We start from the raw sequence: 26,766 nt of genomic DNA, 5'->3' as shown, positions 1-26,766 counted from the left end.
AACGGTTGAGAACCACTAGTTGCCATTTATGAAAACATTTTCTGGTCAGCCCTCTTAATGTGGATTTAATTTTGTCAAATTTAATAAAGAAATTCATCTCCTTAATCCATTGTGTAGTAGAACATAGAACATTATGGCTCAGTTCAGGCCCTTTGACCCTCGATGCGCCAACCCATATATTCCTACCAAAAAAAAGTTCTAAACCTTCTCTCTACTGCTTACCCCCCTCTATTTTTCTTCCATCCATGTGCCTGTATGAGCATCTCTTAAATGCCCCTAATGTTCCAGCCTCCACCATCACCACCCCTGGGAAGGCATTCCAGGCCCCCACAACTCTCTGTGTAAAAATAAAAAATAAATAAATACTTACCCCTGATGTCTCTCCTACTTTGCACAGATGTCCTCTGGTATTTGCTGTTCCTGCCCTGGGAAACAGGCGCTGGCCGTCCACCCTATCTATGCCTCTCAAAATCTTGTCCACCTCTATTGTCACCTCTCATTCTTCGCTCCAGAGAGAAAAGTCCCAGCTCTGCTAGCCTTGCCTCATGAGACTTGTTTCCCAATCCAAGCAACATCTTGGTGAATCTCCTCTGTCCCCTCTCCACAGCTTACACATCCTCCCTGTAATGAGGTGACCAGAACTGGACCCCTCTCAGACTTCCCATGCAACAAGACTAGACACTTGGCTAATAGAGACATAAAGGCTGTCACCTCATCCTGTAGAGAATTTAGGGAATTGACAGAGATTCCAAATATTGCAGTCAGCGGGTTGCAAATTAACTTTAAATACTTTGGATAATGTGCTCCAGAACCCCTGTATTTTGGGGCACTGATAAAAACATACGACTGAGGTGGAAAGGGGAGGCATTGCACTGATTGCATTTGTTCTCTACTTCTGGCTGAGAAAAGCGAACTCGAGGCAGTGCCTTAAGCTGAATTTAGGTGCTGAACTTCCGCATTGATGTCCCATCCCCTGGTGTGATGCTTAATAACCTTTTTGACCACACTATATGTTACCCACAGACAAAGATGAAGGAAAAGGAGCAACATTAGGGGTGCACGTACATCTGAAGTTCACTGGATCGTGGTGGCATATAGTAGGAAAACAGGCCGTGTGTGTGTGAAGGTCATCTCGTCCGTACAGACCAAGTAGCCTACCTGAACTAGTCTCATATACCTGACTTCACCCTTCATCCCTCTAAACCAGTGGTTCTCAACCTCTTACTTCCTCCTCACATTACCACCTTGAGTAATCCCTTACTAACCACAGAACACCTATTATATAGATGTGAGTGGAAAGAAAAAGGTTGCGACCTGGTGCTCTAAAGCTTTCCTATCTATGTACCTCTTTAATTTTTCCCCCTTTCACCTAGGTTTGGACTCCCCAACCATAGGAAATGAGATGATCATTCACCTTCAAGATTCCTTTATTGTCATGGAATAAAACAGGTGTAATGTTACACAGAAGTTGCTTTCGTCTGCTTTACAGCAGACAGATTTCCCATTGGCAGAAATTGCCTGAAGCGCCTCTTACAGTCAAAGAAAGAGAAGCAAAAGAGAGTCTTCCCCCAGAGTCACCGAGTGTCTGTGGATTTGCCTCCAGCGCTCAATCAGAGTCCGTTTCAAACCATCAGTAGCCCAAACCTCCGGCATGATCGGGAAGCCCTCGACGCGGTCTCGCATGCCGGTTCCCATTCCTGGTAACTCCCTTTAGCCAGTCTCCTGCAGCCTGTGTGGGTTCCTTTCCTCGAGTCACTGACAGCCCACCTGTGTGTGTTCTTCAGCTGCAGATCCCCTCACTGTCCTGTAGCGTGCTTCTTCTCAGACAGGAGTGGTGCGATGATCATAGGCACCGCCATCTTGGCTGAAGACCCTGTGTTTGTAGAATTTATGAATAAAGCCACCATCAGCTCCATTAACAGGCCATTTAAAGACTGTACGGAGCTGAGGGCAGTCAGACTGGGCAGTTGGACCCCGTGGGAGCACCGTGACTCCACTCTCTGCTCTCCATGGGTCTGCACTAGCGGGAGCAGCAGCTCCGGCAACACCCCCATTTTCCTTTATCGAACCGCCAACACGATCAGGAAGCCTTCAATGCCCTTGGCACCCTCTTGCATCCTGGTTCCGATACCTGGTACCCTGTCAGACGGTTTTCAGTCAGTCTCCAGCTGTCCACAGCCTGTGACAAGCCCTTTGACTGCAGTTGCCAGCAGCCCGCATGGTTTCCTCGCCCCGAGTTGTGTGTTCCTCAGCTGCAAAGCCCTTCACTGGACCGCTGTCATGGGCCATTTCTGCTTCTCCTCCTCAGGGGGTGGTGTCCCTGTTTTCTGGTGCCCTGTGCCTCTCCTGTTCTTTCCCAGGGTAAGCAACCCCTTGTGGCTGATGCAGATCATATTTTAACTAAGACATACAGCACAGTAACAGGCCATTTTGGCCCACTCGCCCATGCCGCCCAATTTACACACAATTAATCTACACCCATGATATGTTTCAAACAGTGGGAGGAAACTGGAGCCCCCAGGAAAACCCACGCAGACATCGGGAGATCGTACAAACTTCTTACAGACAGCGTGGGATTCGAACCCTGGTCCCAATCGCTGACACTGTAAAGACATTGCGTTAACTGCTATGCCAACCATGAATTTTAAAATAAACCATTGTCGGTTGCTTTAACAGGCAGTTTGAAGCCTTATGTATCCATTGGTAGTTGAATTGGGCGGTAGGGCTCTGCTCCTCTCCCGCTCTGGACCGGGCAGTAGGACCCAGCAGAGGAGGCCTGCGCCTCCTCTCCCTGCTCTGAACCGGTCAGTAAGACCCAGCGGAGGAGGCCTGTGCCTCCTCTCCCTGCTCTGGACCAGGCGGTAGGACCCAGCGGAGGAGGCCTGTGCCTCCTCTCCCTGCTCTGGATCGGGTGGTAGGACCCAGCGGAGGAGGGCTGTGCCTCCTCTCCTTGCTCTGTACTGGTCTGCAGCAGCAGCAGTGCTGTTGTTGCCACAGCTCCAGTCCTTGCCTATGCCCCTCGTGATTTTATAAACATCTCAGGTCGCCCCTCAACCTCCTGCCGAGTCATCCAACACTCTCTGGCCGAGTGCTCATTTTAACCTTTCATCCAGTTTTAGAATTTTTCATACACCAGGGCTGGCTAAACCGCAGCTCCTGAGCCACATGCGGCACATGGAAATGTGTTGGCTGAGACAGGAACAATACAAGCTTGTGCTCACACCATTGGTGTTTGTGTTTGTGGCGTCTGTGCTGTGGGCAATGAAATTAGCGGAGTCTCAGTGTGATCCAGGCTGCCCGCTCATCGGAGGTCAAGACCCTCCCCCCCAACCCCGACCGCTAACTCTCGTATAGGATCCAGCTGCCCACCCACCAGAGGTCTCCATGCCCCAACCGCAGACTCTAGATTTGGCCCTGGCCATCTGCGTTTCGGATGCTCCAGCCATGGACTCTCTCCTAGGCCCCTGTTGCCCACCCACCACCCCTGTTCCCAACTCCCTAACCGCAGATTCTGGTCTAGGCCCCCACTGCCAACCCCACCCCCCAGCTCCCGACTCCCTGACCGCGGACTCTAGCCTAGGCCCCCACTGTCCACCGCCTTGACTCCCGACTCCTCAACCATGGACACTTGCCTAGACCCTGGCTGCCTGACCATCTGAGCTCTGGACATCCCGCCTTAGACTCTCGCCTAGGCCTTGGCTGCGCAACACTCACCCCGGGCTCCCAATTCCCCAACCACGGACACCCGCTCATCAGAGCTCTGGGTGGCCCGGGCTGTGGACTCTCGCCTAGGCCCTGGCCACTCATCCAAGCTCCTGATGTGTCAAGTGCAGGATTACCACCTGGTCTTGCCCACCCACTGAGCTCCCAATGTCCAGGCCATCCTCCTATTTGATCTCTTGACTCCTTGAATGCAGACTTAATATATTAAAAATATTTGATTTGTACATGTGTACTTTTGGATTATTGAATCTAATATAAATGATCAGTTTAAAAGCTACATTCACAATTAAGTATTACTATGTACACGTATTCCTTAATATTTATATAAAAAATTTATTACAAAATGTGCTTGTAAGGGTAAAAACATGCATGTAATTTTTTTTCATGTCTTTTGGCTCTCAAACATCTGAAGTATGTGACTCTAACGTTAAGCAAGTCTGGCCACCCCTGTCATTACACCCATCGTGTAATCTTCCATCCAGTATTGAATCTTCTACAAGTTGGTTCTGCGCAGTTTGCCCAATGCCAAGAGTTGTTTTGCTGCATCCTCTCTGTTTCCGGATTCATTTACTGATGCAGGGCCTCCCTGAAGCTCAGAGTACAGTTGCTTCCTTATAGGGTCCTTGGTTTGTGTCCTTGAAACAGTGAAATAGAGCAAGTGAGTGAACCAGGACTGTTCTATTTTAGGCCAGACAGTTTTAGATTCCTATCAGGAGACAGCAGTGGAGGCAGCTTAGCGGTGGAGTGGAGGGATGGAAGTGGCTTGCATTCTTGTTACACCAGGAGCCTGGAAATGCAAGGCAGAGTCAGTGGCGACCAGCGACTCGGTTAACGCGCGTGATGGAAAGAGTGGCTCATGTGGAGCGTGACCGGTTGGCAGGTGTCTTGGACTGGCTTCCATTTTGTGTCCAACACCAGGATTCGCTGAGCTTTGAGCGACTCTGGGGAATTTCCCTTCCATCTCTAACCTGCCCCTGCACATCTGAGCCAGGCTGAGGAAGACCTTCTTCCCATGGGCAGAGTGAATGCTGAACGATCAAAGGCACTGATCACACTGACCACCTGGGACTCTCATATTCAGTATGTACTGCATGTCTGGGTGTGTGTCTGCGTGTTTTCACTGAGGACCAGAGAATGCTGTTTTGTCAGGTTGTACTTGTACAATCAGATGACAATAAACTTGACTCGATTGTAGGCCCATTGCTGGGTTTCTTCTAGCTGCCCACAAGGTCTCATTCCAGCATTTGGAGAGCTGGCTCTTCTGTCCTTCCCCACTTTTTTCCCCTCCCCCTTCACCCCACATTCCCAGCCTTGCCTGCTGTGCAGAATCCCAAAGGTTTGCTGGCCTGTTGTGGGAGGATCTGTCCTGCCTTGGAGAGCCCGAATAAAAGATCAGCATGGCACGGTCAGTGAAACGCTGTTAAGGCACAAGCAACAGGATTTGAATCCGGTGCTGACTGTGAGGAGTTTGTACCTTTTCCCCATGTCTGCGTGGGATTTCCTCCAGGGGCTCCAGTTTCCTCCCACTCTTAGGTCAATCGGGTAAAATTTGGTGACATGGACTCCTGGGCCAGAAGGTCCTGTCATGTCTAAAATATATTTTAAAATGTATAAATTAAAAATATTAAAATTCCGCTGCTTTTGCAGGTGATGCAGTGAATGCTCACTTATTGTCATACTGGATTGTACTCTCTGCCTTTTGGGCTGAAGCTTTGTCAGAATTGGCTCTCATAAAAACACAATGCTGGAGAAACTCAGCAGGTCATACAATGGAGTTTACATCACAAAGAAAGATACATAAGCAACGTTTCGGGCCTGACCCCTTCATCGAGATATTGTGGGTTGGATTTTCCATCACGAGTGGTCAATTCGGACATAACAGCGCGGTAACAGACCCTTTCGGCCCACGAGCCCATGCTGCCTAAATACATCCAATTAACCTACAACTCTTTCCCTCCCACCCCCCCCACCCCCCCCCCAACGCACTGTGTTTTGGAAGGTCGGAGAAAACCCATGTGGGCACGGGAAGAGTGTGCAAGTCAAGTTTATTGTCATCTGATTGTACAAGTACAACCCGACGAAACAGTGTTCTCCGGTCCTCAGTGCCAAACACGCAGACACTACAACCAGACATAACACATACAGATGAACAATAGACATGTAGGTCAAGAATTCATAAATAAATAAATATTGTTTCGTGAATACGAGAGGTTCATGTGAGAAGTTCCTGTGGTCGTTCAACGTTCTCACTGCCCATGGGAAGAAGCTGTTCCTCAGCCTGGTGGCGCTGGCTCTGATCCTCTTGGATATCTTCCCTGATGAGAGCAACTGAAAGATGCTGTGTGCAGGGTGGAAGGGGTCCTCCATGATTTTGTGTGCCCTCTTCCGACAACGATCCCAGTAGATCACGTCGATGGGGGGGGGGGGTGTGGAGGGAGATTCCAGTGGTCTTCTCAGCCTCTCTTATGGTCCTTCCTAACATACTCCTTCCAAACAGCGCTGGATGTGCGCTGGACACATGGTAGCTCAGTGCTACCTGTGCCCATTCCTGACGAAGGGCAGAGGCCTGAAACATTGACTTGAATGGCACAGGTAGCACTGAGGCCTGCCTGCTGACCTCCAACCCCTGCTGCTGCACTCCCGTCACTGGTCCCTTTGCCGCTGCTCCACCGCCCTTGCTGGGCTTGGCCAAACCTCATATCTATGTCTCCCTGGTTGCATGCCTCTTACTCCCGTCCCGGTATATAACAGAACGTTATAGCACAGTACATGCCTTTCAGCCCACAATGTTGTGCTGATCTATACGTACCTAGCAAAAAAAAAACAACTCTCCATTTTTCTTCCATCCATATGCCTGTCTGAGTATCAAATGCCTGTAATGTTCTAGCCTCCACCACCCCTGGTAGGCATTCCAGGCACCCACAGCTCTCAATGTAAAAAAAAACACTTGCCCCAATTCCTCCCCTAAATTTTCCTCCCCTAAATTTCCCTCCCTTTTTTTTGTACAGATGTCCTCTGGTGTTTGCTACTCTCGTTCTGGGAAGCAGGCGCTGGCCGTCCACCCTGTCTACGCCTCACATAATTTTGTAGACCTCTATTAAGTCAGCTCTTATCCTTCTTTGCTCCAAAGAGAAAAGTCCCAGCTCTGCTAACTTTGCCTCATAAGACATTTTCTAGTCCAGGCAACATCCTGGTGAATCTCCTCTGCCCCCTCTCCACAGCGTCCACATCCTTCCTGTAATGAGGTGACCAGAACTGAACACAACACTCCAAGTGGGGTCTCATCAGGGATTTGTAGAGGTGCAACATGACCTCTCAACTCTTGAACTCAATCCCCCAACTAATGAAACCCAGCGTCCCATTGGCCTTCTTAACTATCCTATCAACCTGCCCAGTGACCTTGAGAGTTGCATGGATTTGGACCCCACTGTTAAGTATCAAACCATTAACCCTGTCCTCAGCCTTCATGTTTGACTCTCCAATATGCATCGCCTCACACTTATCCAGATTGAAATCCATCTGCAGCTTTTCTGCCTAACTCTCCATCCTGTCTATATCGTTTTGTGACCTATGACAACCTTTAGAATCAACCACAACTCTTCCAACCTTGGTTTAATCTGCAAACTTACTGACTCTTCTCTCTACTTCTTCATCCAGGTCATTTATAAAAAAAATCACAAAGAGCAGGGGGTCCCAGAACAGATCCCAAGGTTCTATGGATCCCATGTCTCGTGACTTTCTGAATGAGGGTTCCATGAGAGACTGTGCCAGAGGGCTCACTAAAATCCATGTACACCACATCTACCACCCTACCTTCATCAATTTCATCAACAGTATGAGCTGCACAATATGAACTGTTTCAGCACAGACATCACCATCCTCCCTTTGTGTTAAATCTGTCAAATAGAGTTGCAGAGGACAGTCATCTTTCAGGAAGAGTCCACGAGGCTGTCAAATTCACGCTCTTCAAGCAGTCCCACTAGACTGTGTTCCTGCCGCTTCCCAGTGGCCCTCCAAATTCTCACCCCCCCTCCATAAGTTACTCCATTTTGACCACCAGCAGGTGCTTCATCAGTGGAATTCAGTTGCATTAGTGTAACGAGGTGGTGTTACGGAGGCAGCATGTTAATCTTGCTGAAACACGACCTACGTGATGGATTAATTTATTTTCCAACTGACACCTCACAAAGCAGTGAAGAAATGATTTTCAGGAATCAGGATGGGCCCATCTGTTGCAGACTCTTTGACAGATGACTGCTTCCACAAGGTGCCATTGTTGAGGCAGTTGGCACATTCTCTTTCATTCTTTCTTGCCCCTTTCTTATGCCTCTACAATCTATGCTCCCCTTCCTCCTCCTACCCTGCCCCTTTTCCTCACTCCATTCTTCCACCATTCCCACTCCCCTCATTCCTTTATCTGAACCCTCTCTCTCCACCCTTGCCACCCTTTCTCTCTTTCTTTTCCCTCTCCCTTGCCCCCTCTCCCTCCTCTCTCGTTGTCTCCCTTGCCCCATCTCTCCTCGTTTCCTCTTGTCTCCTCTCTCTCGCTCTCTCTCTCTTGTCTCCTTTCTCTCTCTCTCACTCATCCCCCCCCCCTCTCTCTTGTGTCCCCTCTCTTTGCCTCTTTCTCTTAACCCCTTCTTCTTCCCCCTGCTCCTCTATTCTCTGATCCCTTTTACAAAGTTCCATTTCTGGCACACTCTCAAGATCTTTTCCCAGGGTCTGACCATGTGTATGCTTCTGACGTGACAGTCTGAACTTTAAGGGAGATTGAAGGGCTGTGTTATCCACTCAGCCAGTGAGATAATTACATTTTTCAAGCACATTTGTCACCTCCCAGAGAGCTAATAAACCTGTGGAAGTAATCTTTGTCTTTCTGTTTTTCAACCCCCAGCTGTATTGTGACTTTTCCCATTTTATTATTTTCATCTTTGGGATTTGGCTTGTTTTTGAAAAATATCCTGAAGTGGTGCTTCTGAGAAACTAGTCACATTGGCTGGGTTTAACTCATTGATCATCATAAACGGTGAATACTTTCCTGGGAATCTCCAGCAGTATCCTCGCATCATGCCTCCCCCTCCCCCCCCCCCAACCACGAATTTGTCCCTGACTCTAGTCAGAGCAGCAAGTTCCCTGGTGAATTTCTGACTGGAACTGGCCAAAACTCCTGCAGCAGAAAGCACCCAGATGCTTCAGTCTGGATCGGTCAGGGTATCAGCAGAGCCAAAACCCTTTCTCGGTGAAACATTGTCCATCTTTCACCTGAAACAGAACCCACGCACCTTTTGGAGAGACCGGGCACAGACTGGGAGGTCGCGACTTCTCTGGTTTCCATTAAACCCTCCCACCACCATCTTCTTCCCCCTGTCGCCTTTCCCTTAGAACGTGCTTACTCGTTCTCTCTCTCCCATCATCCCCTTTTCCCTTTGTCACAGAGCCAAAATAAATTTTCACCTTTCCTTTTGTATCCAATTAACACCTTTTGTTGGTCTGGATACCCCCCCCCCCCCTGCCATATTCAGACACCTTTTCTTTGCTTATCCCTTGAAGAGGGGCCCCGGCCTGAAATGTTGGTGATATATCTTTACCTCCTACAGAAGCTGTGAGACCTGCTGAGGTCCTCCAGCATCTCTGTTTTTTTTAACTGCAGACTCTCGGGTTGCACTCCACATCCATTGATGCTACAATCGTTGGGGGGAGGGGGGTGGTGCTGTCTGTGAGCCCAGTGAGTGTTTCCTTGACCCACTTTAAATCCCTGCACTTGCAGGGAAGAAGCTGTGGGCTGGTCGGTCGTCCAGCGAGCGTTGGTCAGAAGATTAGGCTCACAACCCCGACCCAGTGACCTACTTGCCTGCTGACCAGCGAAACTTCCCTGCTTGCAATCCCATTGCTGGGATTGAACGGCTTGAGCTGTTGGGGGAGATTTGGATGGACTGGGTCTCCCTTCTCCAGAGCGCAGGAGGCCTGGGGTGATCCTAGAGGTTTATACAATCAAGAGAGGCGTGGACAAAGTCAATGCTCATTGTTTTCCTGGGGTAGGTAATTCTGGAGCTCATGGGTAGATGTTTAAGGTGTGAGGAGAGATATTTAAGAGGGGATGTAAGATGAAAGTCTGCAGATACTACAATGGCAGTGAAAACACAGAGATGCTGGAGGAACTCAGCCGGTCTCTCAGCGTACACAGGAGCCTTTCCTCGGGGTATGAGTGGAATAAAGACAGGCATCGGAATTAAAACTGGGGGAAGAGTGGGCAGGGGGAAGAATGCAGACCAACAGACAAAAAGTGTGGATTGGAAATGTGGAGAGGAGAGAGGAAAGGTAAAAATTGATTCGGGGAAGGGGACGTTTTTGGCTCTGTGAAAGGAGTTGGAGGGAAAAGGGAAGGGAGACAGGAGGAAAGAAGATTTTGGCTGGGGGGAGGGGCAGAGGGAGACTGGAGTAGTCGATGTTAACACCATCTGGCTGGAGGGTTCCCAGGCTGAAGATGAGGTGCTCTTTTGCAGTCTGGCAGTGGACGAGACCATGGACAGACACTTTGGCCAGGGAATGGGGCCTGAAGGGTAACTTTTTACATTCAGAGTGTGGTCCGTATCTGGAATGAACGCCCAGAGAAAACTGTTTAAGTGGGTACATTGTCACAGTTCGCAAAGCGTTCGTGCAGATCCACGAATAGGAAGGGCTAAGATGTGGTTCAAATGCAGACAGCTGGAACTGGCCCAGAATGCCAATATGGTTAGTGTGAACAAGTACCTTAGGGCCTGGCCTGTTTGGATGCTCCATGACTCTGATTAGCATGTTCATAGCTGTGCTGTTGAACAGGTTAGTTTTTTTTGCCAATTAACTTGGGGGCTGGGGCGATTGTAATTAAATCCGTGCTTGGATTGGCTGGCCATTGAAGTTCCCTTCATGGTTAGTTTTGGATGTCGTGGCACCTCACTCCTCGAGGTGCTGGGAGCAAGGCGAAGATTTTGGCAGAAGGAGAGTTCGTGAGAGAGAGGAGAAGCTGGTCAGAGAGGTGGGAATGCAGTGTGGGGAGAGGGAATCATAGTTTAAGTAAACAAACAATGCTGGAGAAACTCAGCAGGTCAAACAATGTACTTTATGTAGCAAAGATTAAGATACATCACCAATGCTTTGGGCTTGAGCCCTTCATCAGGGTATGATCAAAACGTGGACAATTGCCCAAACAAAATGGAGGGGGTGTGAAAGTCAGCCCATGGCTGTAATAAAACAAACAGCACAACCACTTAAGCGTACAACGGTTTCTTTATTCAGCCTTGATAATGCTAGTGGGAGTGAGGGGTACAAAGAAAGAGTTCAGTAAATCCTTCTCTACGCTGAGCCCCACTCAAAGCAGAGAGAGTATCCATCCCATTTTTATACACCTTTGGGCAGGGGTCTGCATGAAATACAAGTTTTACACGAGTTTCACGTAGCTGGTGATTCTTGTGTTTACAACAATATGTTCCCCTGTGGTTTCTGCAGACAAGCTGGCAAAAACAGGATGCCCTGACTATTCGGTCTTGGTAACTAAGATCACAAAGAATGTAGTATCTCACTACAGCACAGGGAAGGCCATGTTCGAAGGCAGTCACATCCCGCCTATGTGCAGCTACTGGCAGGTACATTCTTACCCAACTGATTAACCTTTTGTGAAGCATATTCGTTAAACGTATTCCTTCACAGTGGGGAGGGGCGGGGAGGAGCACAGACCCACAGGAAGGAGGTAATCGGTGGTTAAGGGAGGGAGGACCCAGCAGCAAACGGGGAGTGGGGGGGGAATGAAGACAGAGGGAAATGGAAGGGAGGGAGACAGTGAGTTGGCCAGCAGAAACTGGAGTTGTAGTTTGGTATCATTCCTGTTGCTTAGCCAGGATTCCGGGGATTGCACGTGGCTTATTCCGTCCATGGTGAAGCCTTGGGCTTTTGAGACTGGTTGATAGAAGCTGTTGACACAGCAGCATTTGGGTCTCAGGTCATAGAGAAATGTAGCAGGAAATCAGTCCATTTGGCCCCCAAGCTTCTGCTAGCCCATGCAGAGTTTCTCCACAATAGATGCTGTGTGAACTGCTGAGTTTTTCCAGCACGTCTGTGTACCATGCTCAACCCCGGCACCTGTCCCAGTCTCGTTTAACTCTATCCAGAATGTATCTCTATTGTATTCATCCCCCACTTGATATTACCCCTCAGCCACACACTGAGGGGGCAATCTACAGCACGTGGGAGGAAACCAGAGTACTTGGGTTGAGAGTGGGGGGGGGCAAAGCCACCAGATCATAAGGAGAATGTGCAAACTTCACACAGACAGCGGCAGAGGTGGGGATCGAACCCGGGTCTCTGGGACTCGACTACATTGGGCCATTTGTTGACCGTGCATGTCTGTGTGGAATGGGTGCTGGCTTGAGGCCAATGGGTCTGTACAGATCACCTCTCAGCCAATGTTCATGAGGGGAGCTTGCATGGGGAATGATAAAGGAGGGGTGAATTATGAGCAACTGGGGAGGCATTCGAGATTAAGAATGTAACTATCTTTGCCTTGGAAGTATTTGAAGACTGCTTCCACTGGCCCTTGAGAAAAAGTTCCCGAGACTCATCACCGTCTGGGAATAAAGTCCATCTCTCCCTTAAACAGATGGCCCATTCCAGCTGTTAATCTAAAACACTGGACCACAAATTTTTTTATAAAGGTTTTCTTCCTGAAACAAAATTGGGGAATTATGAGAGAGAATCTCGAGCTGGACACAAATGTAATTTCAGATTTGTTCTATCACGCAGGAAGTTGGAGAAACATTAAACCAACTCCTATTGAATTTAGCACCTTTAATCGCATAATGATGTACGTTACTTCAACCAACCTAAAAATGTTTTGCCACTGATTTTCGTTTGTACTCGGCATCTGATGCCTCTCATGTCAGTGTCCAACAATAGTTGACCAGCATTGGTAGATTCCAGTTGCCCTGATTCCACCTTTCCAAGGTTGCAGTGTCCGGGTGAAACCTTTCACTGTGTTCGTCACTGACGGCGCAGAGATCAGTGGTGAAGGAGTGAGTGCGAACGCAGAAAACAAAATTTCAACGTCGCTCTTCATGGTTTTACGTGCTTGAAGTTGACTTAAAATATGACAGGAAATCACAAAGTAGGTTATATCTTAAAAAAGGTACATGAATAGGAAAATTTTAAGGTGATTCTTGTGATCACCAGCTCAAAATCCATAAAATACACACAAAGGTGTTCAGGAATCTAAATCTTTGTGGTCCAGAGGAAATTAAAAGTGGCGCATTTGCTGGTGGATTTTGCAGCATTGTTATGTCTTTACCCCTGCCGCCCGCTGCAATCTCCCACCCATTGGCATCCCTTGGATCCAGTGATGTTCAGCCTGGGAAAACAGGACTGAACCATGGAGTTTTGTTCATCTCCCATCCTGCCCATGCTGGCTGACCGGAGAGTCGTGCCTTACATTAAGCTGTCAATTTTCACAACAGCTGTGGTAACGCGCATGCACCTCTGGGTATTGTACCAGTTAGGAACCTGTATTTCTTGTATAAAAGGCTGGCTAGATGCTGGGAGTGAGAGATGGCCTTTATTTATCTGCTTTGATGTAACAAGCCCAATGTTGTTGAAGTTCAAGTTGATTGCCACCTGATTGCTCAAGAACAACCTGACGAAACAGTGTTCTCCAGTCCTTGGTGCACAACCAAACAAGTGTGGAATGAGCTGCCAGATGCAGTGGTGAATGTGCACTTTATATACCTTTGAGCAGGGGTTGTGTGAATCCCTACATGGATGGCCAGTTTTAGCCTGGGTGTAAGTCAGTGGGATGAGGCAGAATAATAGTTTGGCACAGACTAGATGGGATGAAGGGCCTGGTTCTGGGCTGTAGTGTTCTATGGTTCGAAGCTGCAAGAGGTGGTGAATGCAGTTTGGAACACCCTGCGAGCTCCCCTCCCTGACTCCATCTAGGTGTCTGGCTGCCTCAGTAAGGCAACCAATGAACCTATCATATCCCAGACACCCTCTCTTCTCCCCCCTCCCAATAAGGAAAAGGCTTATGAGTGTGAAAGTCCACATCATCAGGCTTGAAAACTGTTTCTTGCAGCCATCAAGCTCCTGAATGAGCCCCACAGTAGTGCTCTCATTGCTTGGTATTAATTCCTTCTTATTGTAATGCTATAAGCCGCTTTCCTTACCGGGCTGTAGAAATGTTAAATGTGCACTGAGATACTGGAACTGTTGGACTCACTATACTTGGCATTTTATGACAAATTTCAGCTTCCAGTGTTAAACTATTGCCAAGCCAATTTTGGATGCAGTTTACCAATGTACTCTCCCTTGTACCGGTCAGTCATCCTTGTTTGAAGAAGACACGCTGTTGTGCAGTTCCTCTATGGACACCTTGCAGTCCCCATCACTGTGCAGAGTCTAGCACAATGGGGGGCACTGGAGGTCCGTGGTTGTAATAACCGTGGCTGCTGCTTTGTGACACTGTTCACAACCTTCCTCCAGTTTTTGGCAGTGCCCGTCTTCAAAACTGGTGTAGACTTCATACCCCAGGGCTCGCCAACGGGATCTGTCAGCAGCGGCAGCTTCTAGGTCTCTTGGCCGGATGTCACAGTAGCGGAAGGTTTCCTTCACAACCTCTATATAGCGCTTGTGTGGATGATCACGAGGCCTCCTTCCTGTCTGCAGTTCACTATAGAGCACCTGGCGGGGCCTAAGGTGGTTGCCCATTCTGACGACGTGTCCCACCCACCACATCTGGGCTCTGGTGACCCAAGACCTCCATGTTGGAGACACGGTCTTGCCAACGGATGCCAAGGATGGAACGGAGGCTGCGCATGTGGAATTTCTCCAGTTGTTCGATGTGTCATCGGTACAGAGTCCAGGTCTCACATCCATGTTGGAGAGAAGGGATGACCACAGCTCTGGAGACTTACAGCTTTGTGGAGATGCGGACATTGTGTTGATTGAGCACTCTGGTATGCAGCCTCCCCAGAGCCTGGCTGGCCTTGCTGATTCAGGAGTCAATTTCTTTGTCCAAAGACCCAAGAGAATGCTCCCTAAGTATTTGAAGCTGTTTCCATTTGTCGGCTTGGTGTCGTCAGCAGTGATTTTTTTGGTTCTGTGTTGCTGGTGTTTGGCACGGACTGATGGAGAACCTCAATCTTGATGGTCAGGCCAAAGAGTGGAGTAGCGTCTGAGAATTTGTTCAGTATTAACTGTCAATCACTGTCTTTGTGAGCCAAGAGCGCACAGTCACCAGCAGAAAGGGTTTCTTGAATGACTGTGTGGAGGCACTTTGTCTGTGTGTTCAAGTGGCGAAGGATGAAGAGAGAGCCGTCCAGTCAGTACCTGATGTACACTCTATCCTCCAGACCTTGAACAGCACTTGACAGCATGCAAGTGAAGAACAGATTGAACAAGGCTGGGGCAAGTACACAGCCCTGCTCACCCCATTAGAAATGGTAAATGTAGCTATGTTTCACCACTGCAAAGGACCTGACCAAAGGCTTTGTTGGTCTGTGTATATCACATCTACCATCCTTCTCTCATTGCTACACCTTTTCAAAGAATTAAATTGAATCAGTCATTCACAGTACAGACTTAATAATCGTGGAACATGTTGCCAGAGGACATGGTAAAATGGCAGTTATAGTATTCAAAATGTTCAGCCAGGTATGTGGATAGGTAGGGTTTGATATGAGCTGGATGCAGGTAAGTGGGACTGGCTTGGTCAGCATGGACAAGTTGGGCTGAAGGGCCTGTTCCCGCTTTGTAGCACTCCGGGTGAAGTACTGTGTGAACATTCTGGTCAGCAAGGTATAGAAAGGGTGCACCAACAGTGGAGAGAGTGCAGAGGAGGTTCACCAGGATTTTGTTTCGAGTGAAGATGGGAACTGGATGCTCCAGTTTCCTCCCATGTTCCACAGATGTGCATGTTGGTGGGTAAACTGTCCTATCTCTTGGTCAAGTTCAGATTTATTGCCAGAGTACATACATGACATCACAGACAAAATCCCTGAGATTCTTTGAACTGCAGGCCAGGCAGAATGACCACTTGTAGTGTAAACTGAACTCAAGAAAAATATATGTATACAAAAGAGAGAAATGTAGACAAATGGTACAGATACAGAATAAAATATATATTTACAGGTATACCCCACTTTACGAAACTAGAGTGTTCCTAGGAAACCTTTCGTAAGACGAAATGGCGTAAAACAAAGACCCGTTCACTACAATTGAAGGCTATTTTCGTAAAAGTGAAAACCCATTCAAATTTCTTTCGTAAAAGCGAACACAGGATTCTTCATAAAAGTGAATTTTCATCAAGTGAGTATTCGTAAAGCAGGGTACACCTGTATTAATAAATTATGTGCAAAGTAAGGGCCCTTAAATGAGTCTCTGAGTCTGATGGTGGAGGGGTAGCAGCTGTTCTTGAACCTGGTGGTGCGAGTCTTTCCTGATGGCAGCAGCTGGGTGGTGTGGATCTTTGATGATCACTGCTGATCTCCAATGGCAGTATTCCATGTAGATTTTCTGGATGGCAGGGAGGGCTTTACATCTGATGTCCCCTACCTTTTGCAGGGCTTTCCACTCTGGTGCCCCTGTGCCAGGCTGTGCTGCAGCCGGTCAGTGTACTTTCCACTACACATGTTTGCTAAGGAATGCGCTGATATACTGAACCCCTGCACATTCCCGAGGAAGTCGAGGCACTGACTTGCTTTCTTCACGATGATATTCGTGTGCTGGGTCCAGGAAAAGACCTCCACAAGATAGTGACTCAGGAATTTACTGTGGCTCCCCTCTCCACTTCCGATCCCCTGATAATCACTGGATCGTACACCTCTGGTTTTCCCCTCCTAAAGGCCGCAATCAGCTCCTTGGTTACAAGTCAAATCAAGTTTATTGTCATTATGGATTGTACAAGATGAAACAGCGTTCTCCGTCCGGTCCTCGGTGCAAAACACCCAGATATAACCCACACAGACAAACAATATACATACAGGACAAGTATTTTGTCTATACAAATAAATATTGTTTCATGAATATGAGAGCTCGGAGGGTCAGTGTGAGCAGTTCCATGGGTTGTTCAGCTTTCTCACTGCCCGTGGGAAGAAGCTGTTTCTCAGCCCGGTGGAGCTGCCTCTGATCCTCCTGGATCTCTACCCTGACGGGAGCAGTGAAAGATGCTGTGAGAAGGGTGGAAGGGGTCCTCATTGATTTTGCACGCTCTCTTCAGGCAATGATCCCGGTAGATCACGTCGAGGTACGTTGGCTGTCTCTGATTAATCCCTGTTGCTCCAAAGGGTCATTAAACATCCCCCCCCCCCCCCGTGTCATTGGCTGACGTGAGGGTTGATCCGCCTCTTCTCCTCACATGTATGGAGAATGTTTCTTTCTCTTCATTTGTTTGTTGGACTATGATCGTGTCAACTTTTCAGTCTTCTTCACTATCTCCTTCGCTTCATTTTGCATGCCTTCCCAGTTCTGACACCTCTGTGTTTGCGTTTGCCCGCAGCACACAGTGGGTCACACAGACCCCCAGACCCATCACAAGCCCAGCGGCAGGCCCAGCATGCCACGGTGTCGCAGCTCCATAGCCGAGGACACTCCTCATATCGGCAACTACCGGCTGCTCAAGACGATCGGCAAAGGCAACTTCGCCAAGGTGAAGCTGGCACGCCACGTCCTGACAGGCAAAGAGGTAAGCTGGGGCCTGCTCGGTCATCGGTGAGTGGGTGGGCATCTGGTATCAGCAGTTGCTCCATGCTATCAATCACTGTCCCAGCAAAGGATGGGGGGGGGTGGGGGGGCGGGTTGGCGCAGTCCTGACGGGGGGGGGGGGGGTGAGGGCAACAGTCCCAACGAGGTGTCAGTACTGGCAAGGGAGGGGAGTGAATGTCCCAACTCCAGTACGTGCATCTTTCCTCAGGGCCAGAATGTTGCGGGGCTTTGGAGCAGAGTGGGTGGGAGTCCCTTATGTTGGGTAGTGAGGGAAGGGGGGGGAGTTTGAGTGTGTGCTGGGGTGGTGAGGGAGGCCTGGGGTAGTGAGGAAGTGCTGGAGAGGTGAGGAGGGTCATGAGGGAGAGCTGGGGTTTTGGAGTGCTGGGGTGGTATGGGAGGGTGAGGTTAGTGAAGAAAGGGTGGCGAGGGAAGGATAGTGGGAGAGGCCGAGAGAGTGAGGAAGGTCCAGGGTAGTTGAGAGAGAGGGAGCACGGGAAGGTCGGAGTGTGACTGCCGGGGCAGTGAGGGGATGGAGGAGGTGTCAGTGTGTGCTGAGAAGGGGAGGGAACTCAGGGATAGGTAGGGGAAGGGGAGGGAGAACCAGGGTGGGTGGGGGAAGGGGAGGGAATGCCGAGGTGGGTGGGAGAGGGGAGGGAGCACTGGGTTAGGAAGGGGAGGGTGCTCTGGGGTGGTTGGGGGAAGGGGAGGGAATGCCGGGGTTGGTGGGAAGCGCCGGGGTGGTGAGGGGAAGGGGAGGGATTGCCAGGGTGGGTGGGAGAGGGGAGGGAGCGCTGGGGTGGCGAGGGGAAGGGGAAGGAGTGCTGGGGGAGTGAGCGTTTGATCTGAAGTTGACTGTAATTTTCCCTTTACTAGGTTGCTGTTAAAATAATTGACAAAACCCAGCTGAACTCGTCCAGCTTGCAGAAGGTAAGCGTGAGCCCCTGTAGAGTTCGTCGAAAGAATCAAAGACCTGTTGATCCAAACTAAGGCTTTTATTAGCAAAAGACAGGAGCTCTTCACAGGTGGCCGACCAGTCCGGAATGATCCGACCTGGCTAGGGACACAACCCTTTAAGGCCCAGACAGTAGGCGTGGCTAAGCTCGCAGCCAATCGCTGTAAGCACAGTCTAGATACTGTAACTATATACACTATATACATTGGTGATAGATCTGTACTATCACAGCCCCCATGCCAGGGGCCGAAAGAAATCAGTATCTCTAAGGACATGGTCTTGGGGAAATTGAAGGGATTGAAGGTCGATAAATCCCAAGGGCCTGGTAATCTACATCTTAGGGTACTTAAGGAAGTGGACAGATGCTTTAAGAATTATTTTCCAGAACTTAATAGACTCAGGATCAGTACCCATGGATTGGAGGGTAACTAATGTTACCCCACTATTTAAAAAGGGGGGTAGAGAAAAAGTGGGGAAATTATAGGCTGGTTAGCCTTACATCAGTAGTGGGCAAAATGATGGAATTCATTATTAAGGATGTAATAGCAGAGAAGGGATCGGACAGAATCAACATGGATTTACAAAAGGTAAATCGTGCTTGACAAACCTATTGGAATTCTTTGAGATGGTGACAGGTAAAATAGATGGGGGAGAGCCAGTGGATGTGGTGTACCTGGACTTCCAAAAGGCCTTCGATAAGGTTTCACATAAACGACTGGCATGCAAAATCAAGACTCATGAGATTGGGGGCAAGGTATTGATGTGGATTGAGAACTGGCTGGCAGATAGAAGACAGAGGGTTGGGATAAACGGCTCATTTTCTGAGTGGCAGGCGGTGACCAGTGGGGTGCCACAGGGATCTGTACTGGAACCCCAGCTGTTCACAATTTACATTAATGATCTAGATGTGGGGATTGGATGTAATATCTCCAACTTTGCAGATGACACTAAGCTAGGAGGGGTTGTGTGCTCTGAAGAGGGGGTCAGGAAGCTCCAGTGTGATTTGGATAAATTGGGGGACTGGGCAAATACATGGCAAATGCACTACAATGTGGATAAATGTGAGGTTATCCACTTTGGTAATACAAACCGGAGGGCAGATTACTATTTGAATGGCAATAGATTGGGAGATGGGGAAGTGCAGAGAGACCTAGGGGTTCTTGTGCACCAGTTTCTGAAGGCGAGCATGCAGGCACAGCAGGCGGTTAAAAAGGCAAATGGTATGTTGGCCTTCATATCAAGAAGGTTTGAGTATAGGAATAAGGATACCTTACTGCAGCTGTACAGGGCCTTGGTGAGACCACACCTGGAGTATTGTGTGCAGTTTTGGTCACCTTATCTAAGGAAGGATGTTCTTGCAATGGAGGGAGTGCAGAGGCGATTCACCAGGCTGATACCTGGAATGGCAGGAATGACTTATGAGGAAAGATTGCGCAAATTGGGATTGTACTCGCTGGAGTTTAGAAGATTGAGAGGGGATCTCATAGAGACATATAAAATTCTGGCAGGACTGGACAGAGTGGATGCAGAAGGGATGTTTCCAATGGTGGGAGAGTCCAGAACCCGGGGCCATGGTTCGAGGATAATAGGCAAACCATTTAGGACCGAGATGAGGAGGAATTTCTTTACCCAGAGGGTGGTGAATGTGGAATTCATTGCCACAGAGGGCAGTAGAGGCAGGTTCATTGAATATATTTAAGAGGGAATTAGATATATTTCTTCAGTATAAGGGAATTAGAGGTTACGGAGAGAAGGCGGGGACAGGGTACTGAACTTTAAGATCAGCCATGATCTCATTGAATGGCGGAGCAGGCTCAAAGGGCCGAATGACCTACTCCTGCTCCTATCTTCTATGTTTCTATGTGTGGGCGTCAGCGTCTGGGGCAACATCCCACCTTGCCCTGAGCATGGGCCTCTGCCACAAAGAGACCTGTGTGTGTGTGTGTGTGTTGAAGCCTGGTGCCCCAGGGAGATCACGTGAGCCCTGAGTGCTGTCACTGCCGGTCGCCCCTGCTGCCTGACCCACCCCCCACTCCCAGCAGTCCTCTCAGCCAGCAGGACCATGTGGGGGGAGGACATGCAGGTCTGCCAGCTGGGCCCCAGCCCCCCCCTCACATTTTGTCGCCAGGGAGTGACTAGGCATGTGGGCTGGGGTGCCCAGTCTATTGAGTTCAGTTGATTACCAGACCTCCTGCTCCAGTGCTTAGCGTTGCTATAGAAACAGGGTGCTTTGTTGTCTGAGCCTGAGCCTCGCAAAAATATTTCAGTCCCAGGAGAGCGGCTGTGTTAGTGAAGCCAGAGGCTGCCTGAGTGTTTGTGCGCCTGGTCATAGACTCAACGTCGAGTCCCCTTCAGAGCCAGTGTGGCAGTCTGCTCCACACCCCAGGGCACTGCCCAGAGCAAGGAGGAGATGGGTCAGTAGCAGTCTCCCTAAAGGAGGTTCTTGTCTGAAAAGGAAGCCTTCCCCAGACGGAGCAGCCATTTTTCTGTTCTTTCCCCATGCAGCGCGGTTTCCCTGCCGTGTGCTAGTGCGGTCAGCTCCATCTGCACCCCGACAGCTCCATAAATGGTCCGTCAGCCATGATATTTTAAGATCCCACAGCTGATGGACCACCTGATCATTTACTAGTTGCAGCCTGGGATCCCGAGATCCAACACAGAGTGGCGGGTGCCTGAAACGGACTGCCAGGAGTAGTGGTGGAAGGAGTGGCTTTTAGACATCCATGTATACAGACATACAGCTTGGTAACAGGCCCTGCTGGCCCTCGGGCCCGTGACGCCCAATTAACCTGCAACCCCCGTATGTTTTGAACGGTGGGAGGAAACTGCAGCACTCAGAGGAACACAATGCAGACGTGGGGAGAGCATGCAAACTCCTCACAGATAGCACCAGATTCGAACCCTAGTCGCTGGCGCTGTAACAGCATTGTGCTAACCATGCCGGCCGTTTAAGAGGCTTCTTGATGGACACGTGGACATGAAGGGGACCGAGGGATGTCTATCAGGTGCAAGCAGCAGACACGTGGGCCGAGGGGCCTGTTCCCCTGTTTTACTGCCCTGCATTCTATTCTGCTGTCATTTTGCTGTCCCTCCCCCATTTTCAATGGGGATTATGTTTTTGAAGTGGTCAGTCAGAGAAAATTAAGGAAGAAACCAATAAAACATGACTGCTTCACAGGGAAGGGGGCTCATAAACTTTTCACTCAGGGGGCTGGAGTGAAAATAAAGGTGAGCATAACTGCATTATTGATGGGACCTAACTTCTGGAGCATGGGATTGTGTCATGTCTTGGGGGCCACATGCCTTTACCCTGAGCCGCACGTTGAGCCAGGCTGGTGCAGCCGTCTAGACCCCCTCGACTCTCACTTTCGTCTGATGGCCTCAACCCAGGCACGTCAGCTCATCATGTTTTCTACTAACACTGTGGTGGACATGGAGTATTTGTGATAAACCTGCCCCTGTCAGTCACCTACACAGAAGCAAAAACTGTCTGGTGGGGCACGGTGTGGATCCTCATTTGATGATGTGCAATGAAATTCAAGTTCAGATTTATTGTCAGAGAACATACAGTACATGGTACAGGTAGCATGATTGATGTAGCGGTCAGCGCAAAGCTGCTACAGCACCAGTGATCAGCACTGGGGTTCAAATCCCGCGCTGTCTGTTCTCCCCATGTCTGTCTCCAGGAACCCTGGTTTCATCCCACCCTTCAAAACAAACCGAGGGTTGTAGGTTAATTGGGTGTAATTGGACGGCACGGCTCGTGGGCCAAAAGGGCATGTTACCATGCTGAATGTCTACATATAAAAAAAAATTATTACATACAACCCTGAGATTCTTTTTCCTGCAGGCGAGGCAGAAATTTTACTTATCAGTGGTGCAAAAAAAAACTTTTCTCAAGAAAAGCTTCGTGTACAAGGAAGAGAAATGTAAACATTCCTGCTCGGACTGCGCGTTGAAACTAAAATAGTCCTAAGAGCATCTTGTGTCAAAGAAACAAAAGTCAAGAAAGGAATGGAAATTTGAAATAAAAGTAGAAAATGCCAACGTCCAAGGCGCCAGGCAGCATCTGTGGGGAGGAAAACAGAGTCCGAGGCCCTTCATCCCGGCGTTCTGCCACACTCCCCACTGTGCTTCTCTTTCCACGGATACTGCCTGACCTCCTAAGTGTTTTCAGCCCTGCTGTCAGCTCAAGAGCATCTGAAGGAGGGTGGGGGGAGGTGGGGTGTGGATGGAATCAGAATCAGGTCACAAAATATGTTGTTTTTGCGGCAGCAGTATTGTACATAACAGGTGCAAAAATGCTATAAATTACAATTCCGTACGCACGATATTTTAAAAAAAACAAATAATTAGTGCAAAAAGGTCACTTGTTTGAGTGCCACTGGTACCATGTAACCCAGTATTACCTGTCGCATGGTTGGGTGGTCGGCGACTAAACTGGCTCCGCAGAGGGTGGCTGGACATGATCTGGAATTTGTGCAGATTGCCTTCGCCGGGGAGGGTGGGAGAGAGAGAGTGACGGCAATCTGCACATCCGTTCCAAATCACAACATAGGTTTTGTAAGGAGACGCCGCTCCCCCCAATTGCCGGGCGCCATCTTGGGCTCCCGGCAGGAGCCAGGACATCGGCCTCTTGGCAGGAGCGGCGCAGAAAACCATCTTTACGGGTCGATCCTGGCGCGATCATTTCACTTTACGATGCAATGTGAACGGTCCAAGATAGGTGCTTTGAGATAGGAGCAGATCGAGTGAGCTGAAGGGCCTGCTTCTCTGCCGTGTGACTGTCAGACTGCAGCGTGTTTGCACCGACTGATCCCTCAAGCTCCCTCTTTGCAGTGCGCATGACGGTTCCGGGGCTTTTCCTTCCTGCTCCCTTTGTGTCGCACGTTAGCCAAGCCCTGTCATCAGACTTCCCTGCTTCTCTTGGCCTGCTAATTACTCAGCCTGCCTTCAGACAAGTGGAGACATGAAGAAGCACACTGCTGTCTGCAGCAGTTGTTCGTGCTGTACACTCGGCTGGGTTCCCAGGGCAACCCTGCATCAAAGCCCACTCATCTTCTGAGTTCACAGCTCAGCAATGATGCCACTTTGCCAGAAGCCACTTTTCCTCTCTGAAAGGGCGAGAGTGTGCAGTAAAAACACATCAAAATGCTGGAGGAACTCACCCGGTCTTTTCAGCATCCATGGGGGATCGGTTTGTGGAGCCCCTCGGCTCTGTCCGCGGTAATAGCAGGGATCTCCCAGTGGCCGCCCATTTCAATTCCCCGTCCCATTCCCTCACTGACACGTCCGTCCATTGTCTCATGCACTGCCAGACTGAGACCATCCACAAATTGGAATAATGCCTCTTCTCCCGATGCCGGATGGCATTAGCGTCAACTTCTCTATTAAACACCAACCCCCACTTCTTCTCCCATTGTCTTCCCCCAGCTCTGTCTCTCCATAGAAATCATAAAGCAATTACAGCATAGAAACAGGCCATTTCAGCCCATCTAGTCTGTGCCGAACTACTTTTTCTTCCCAAGTCCCACTGACCTGCACTCAATCCAAGGCCCTCCAATCCTCCCTTCCATCTCCTTTTGCACAAACGTGATAAATTCTTACCTCATCCCTGATCACATCAAACTCCATTTGTTGGTCTGGTTCCTCCCCCAACCAGCGTTGTCTGAATTCTGGGATTTCCTGCTTCTGGCTCATTCTGCTTCGTCCTTGACGCGAGAGGATGCCAAGAGCAGGAAGGGTACCCGAGGGGCCTCAGGCGCTGAGGTTTGGATCTGGAGCTCGGGTTTCTGATGGTTTGGACTGAAGTCTATGTCGCTGGAGAGGCTGCGAGAATGTCAGACACTCAGTAGGTGCTTTAAAATTGCAGCGCCCAGGTAAGTCCTCCTGGGACCTGGGTGCGATTACTGGGTCGTGGGTGTAGGATACACCTTTTAAATTGGAGGCGGACCTACCTATTAAATCCCTGACCCGGTGATTTAAGGAGGATCCAGTCCCTGCAATGATGTGGTGAGTGACGCAGCAGGCACTCAAGGGAAGCATTGGCTCTCAGTCCCCAATCCCACCCCCCCACTGGCTGCCAGTACCTCCCCACCCCTGTCATTTGCCCCCTGCCAGCCGTCAATGCACGCCCATCTGTTGCCACCCCCTACTCATGCAAATTGCCTGGTTAACCCCCATTTTACATGGCAGTTTGAAAGGGCCTAGAAGTAAAGGTGACTGAAGGGCACTAGATTGCTTCTTTCTCTGACTGTAAGGGGGAGGTGGGCTACATCTGGTGATGATAAATCTTTGTCTGCCATACAGCAGACTAAATACAGTTTTGTGTCACATTAAGTGCACAGCAATAAAAGAATCTTGAACCCTAAAGGAAAAGCAAAAAGTAAGAGAAGATTCTGAGTGGTGGACAGTCAGTGGCTTTTTCGAGGGGAGGATTAGGACATACAGAGAGGGAAATTTAGGGGAGACATCAGGGATAAATTTCTTTTTGTACTCAAGAGAATTATGGGTGGCTGGAATGCCTTGCCATGGAGGATGGAACATTAGGGGCATTTAAGAGAGAGTCAAAAGGATGAAAGAAAAATAGATAGGGGGAGTGTTTAATTTTTTTGGGATAGGAATATATAGGTCAGCACAACTTTGAGGGCTGAATGGCCTGTACTGGTGCTGTAATGTTCTATGTATCCTGTGGGAGGAACTCAGCAGGTCCTGCAGCGTGTGGTCGGTGACCTTGGTGGTCCAACCCAAAATGTCGACCATTCTTTCTCTCCCACTGAAACCTTTTGGCCCACTAATTTCGTCCAGTCGACGGTGTTCTGCTCCAGATTCCAGTGTCTTGCAGTGTCTCCTGCCTTGACTCAGCAAAGGAGCAAGGCCATTGTCGACAGAGACGGGAATCAGGGAGCGGGCAAGATTTTGGGTTTTGAGGCCGCCCCTCGCCTGCAGGTCGGAGGCGAGGTGGGGAGTCACACTCCTGTCATCCGAAACCTCTCTCCCCTGATCCTTTCAATGGGAACAATGGGTGGGGGAGTTCCAATTCTCTGGCAGGACTGGATTTTCCTGAAATGAGGCAACTTGGCAGAGCGAAACCTGAGCCGGCAAGGTTTGTCAGAAGGGAATCAAGAGGCTCCTCTCTGCGGCATGAAGGTTCGGAGCTGGAGATCACTGATAGTTAATGTTGCAAGGTTGTAAAATTCTGTAGCCCACACCTGGAATATCTTGGTCAGTATCGCAGTTCGCACAGCACTGTTACAGCGCCAGCAACCGGCATTGACTGGAAGGAATCTGTACCATCTCCCCGTGTCTGCGTGAGTTTCCCCTGGGAACTCCCACCCTTCAAAACGTACCGGGGTTTCCAGGTCAATTGGGTGTCATAGAGGCCATGGGCCAAAAAAGACTTGTTACCGTGCTGTATGTCTCAATTAAAATAAAAGAGCAAGTTCCGTCTGCTCACCTCATTGCAGGAAGGATGTAACAGCACCAGAGATCGGGGTTCCAATCGGGCGCTGTCTGTGGGGAGCTTTTCCCCGTATCTGCCTGCATTTCCTCTGGCTGCTCCCACCTTTCCAAATGTATTGGGGTTGTGGTGTAATTGGGCGGGTGGCACGGGCTCGTGGTCTGGAAGGGCTGTAATTATTTAAATAATTACACAAAATTGCCTTTTTCCTGCTGTAAGGCTAAGAGTCGCCCGGCGCCACTCTCCGAGTAAGAGAGAAACAGAAGAGAATCCCTTCAGAGTCCCCAGCCCTTTTTACACAGGGATCCTCTGACACTGCTGTAAAGAAGATCCGTCATTAAGGTGGCTTTACTTGTTTAAGCTGAACTAAACCGTGCAGCATAATGCTGCCCCAGTGTGTCAAGTACGCCGGTATTCTGGAAGCCAAAGAGGCGTGACATGTAACAGACGGGTCGGTGTCTAGTGTGACATGACGTACACATACATACACATTCTTTCCTGTCCTGGTCCAGCCTACAAGCGTCGCTTCAGCCCTGTGACTACCTCCTCCTCTCTCCCCCCCGCATTCCGTGCTCGTACCTTTTACACAGAACAGCGTGGTGGAATATTCCTGCCTTGAAGAGGCTGTGTAAAAGGGGGCTACTGAGTGTGCATTTTCCTCCAGTGCTCCTTCTCACTCTGCAGCTCCAGATCCAAATCTTCGACACAATCCAGAATCCTCCAGGCACTTCCACCTGCTTCAGTCTTCTTTTCTCATCAGTTCCCTTCGTGATACCTTGATGAAGGAAGGGTCAAGCCCGAAACGATCTTTGCCATATGAAGTACAGTGAACTGCGGAGTTTCTCTAGCATTGTGTTTCTGCTTCAACCACAGTGTGCAGATTTTCGTGCTAAGAGTCACCATGGCTGTC

At 49.4% G+C, this 26,766-nt stretch overlaps 1 protein-coding gene across 5 annotated transcripts in view; it reads left to right on the top strand.

Annotated features, from left to right (window-relative positions):
* The window catches only part of mark2b (MAP/microtubule affinity-regulating kinase 2b), a 111,938-nt gene that overhangs the window by 41,085 nt on the left and 44,087 nt on the right, over positions 1-26,766 (top strand). For 3 of the 5 annotated variants that reach the window (XM_069894218.1, XM_069894217.1, XM_069894215.1), the window contains exons 2-3: positions 17,240-17,425; positions 18,319-18,372. In XM_069894218.1, coding sequence (XP_069750319.1) covers positions 17,297-17,425; positions 18,319-18,372 — 183 coding nt within the window. In that variant the 5' untranslated portion in view covers positions 17,240-17,296. Of the gene's footprint in view, positions 1-11,274; positions 11,346-16,027; positions 16,051-17,239; positions 17,426-18,318; positions 18,373-26,766 lie in introns of those variants that run through there. The other 2 variants (XM_069894216.1, XM_069894220.1) reach the window with 2 other exon arrangements.

This window comes from Narcine bancroftii, chromosome 8 (assembly GCF_036971445.1).
Source record: "Narcine bancroftii isolate sNarBan1 chromosome 8, sNarBan1.hap1, whole genome shotgun sequence".
NCBI lineage: Eukaryota > Metazoa > Chordata > Chondrichthyes > Torpediniformes > Narcinidae > Narcine > Narcine bancroftii.
This window is presented reverse-complemented; position numbering and strand designations above follow the sequence as displayed.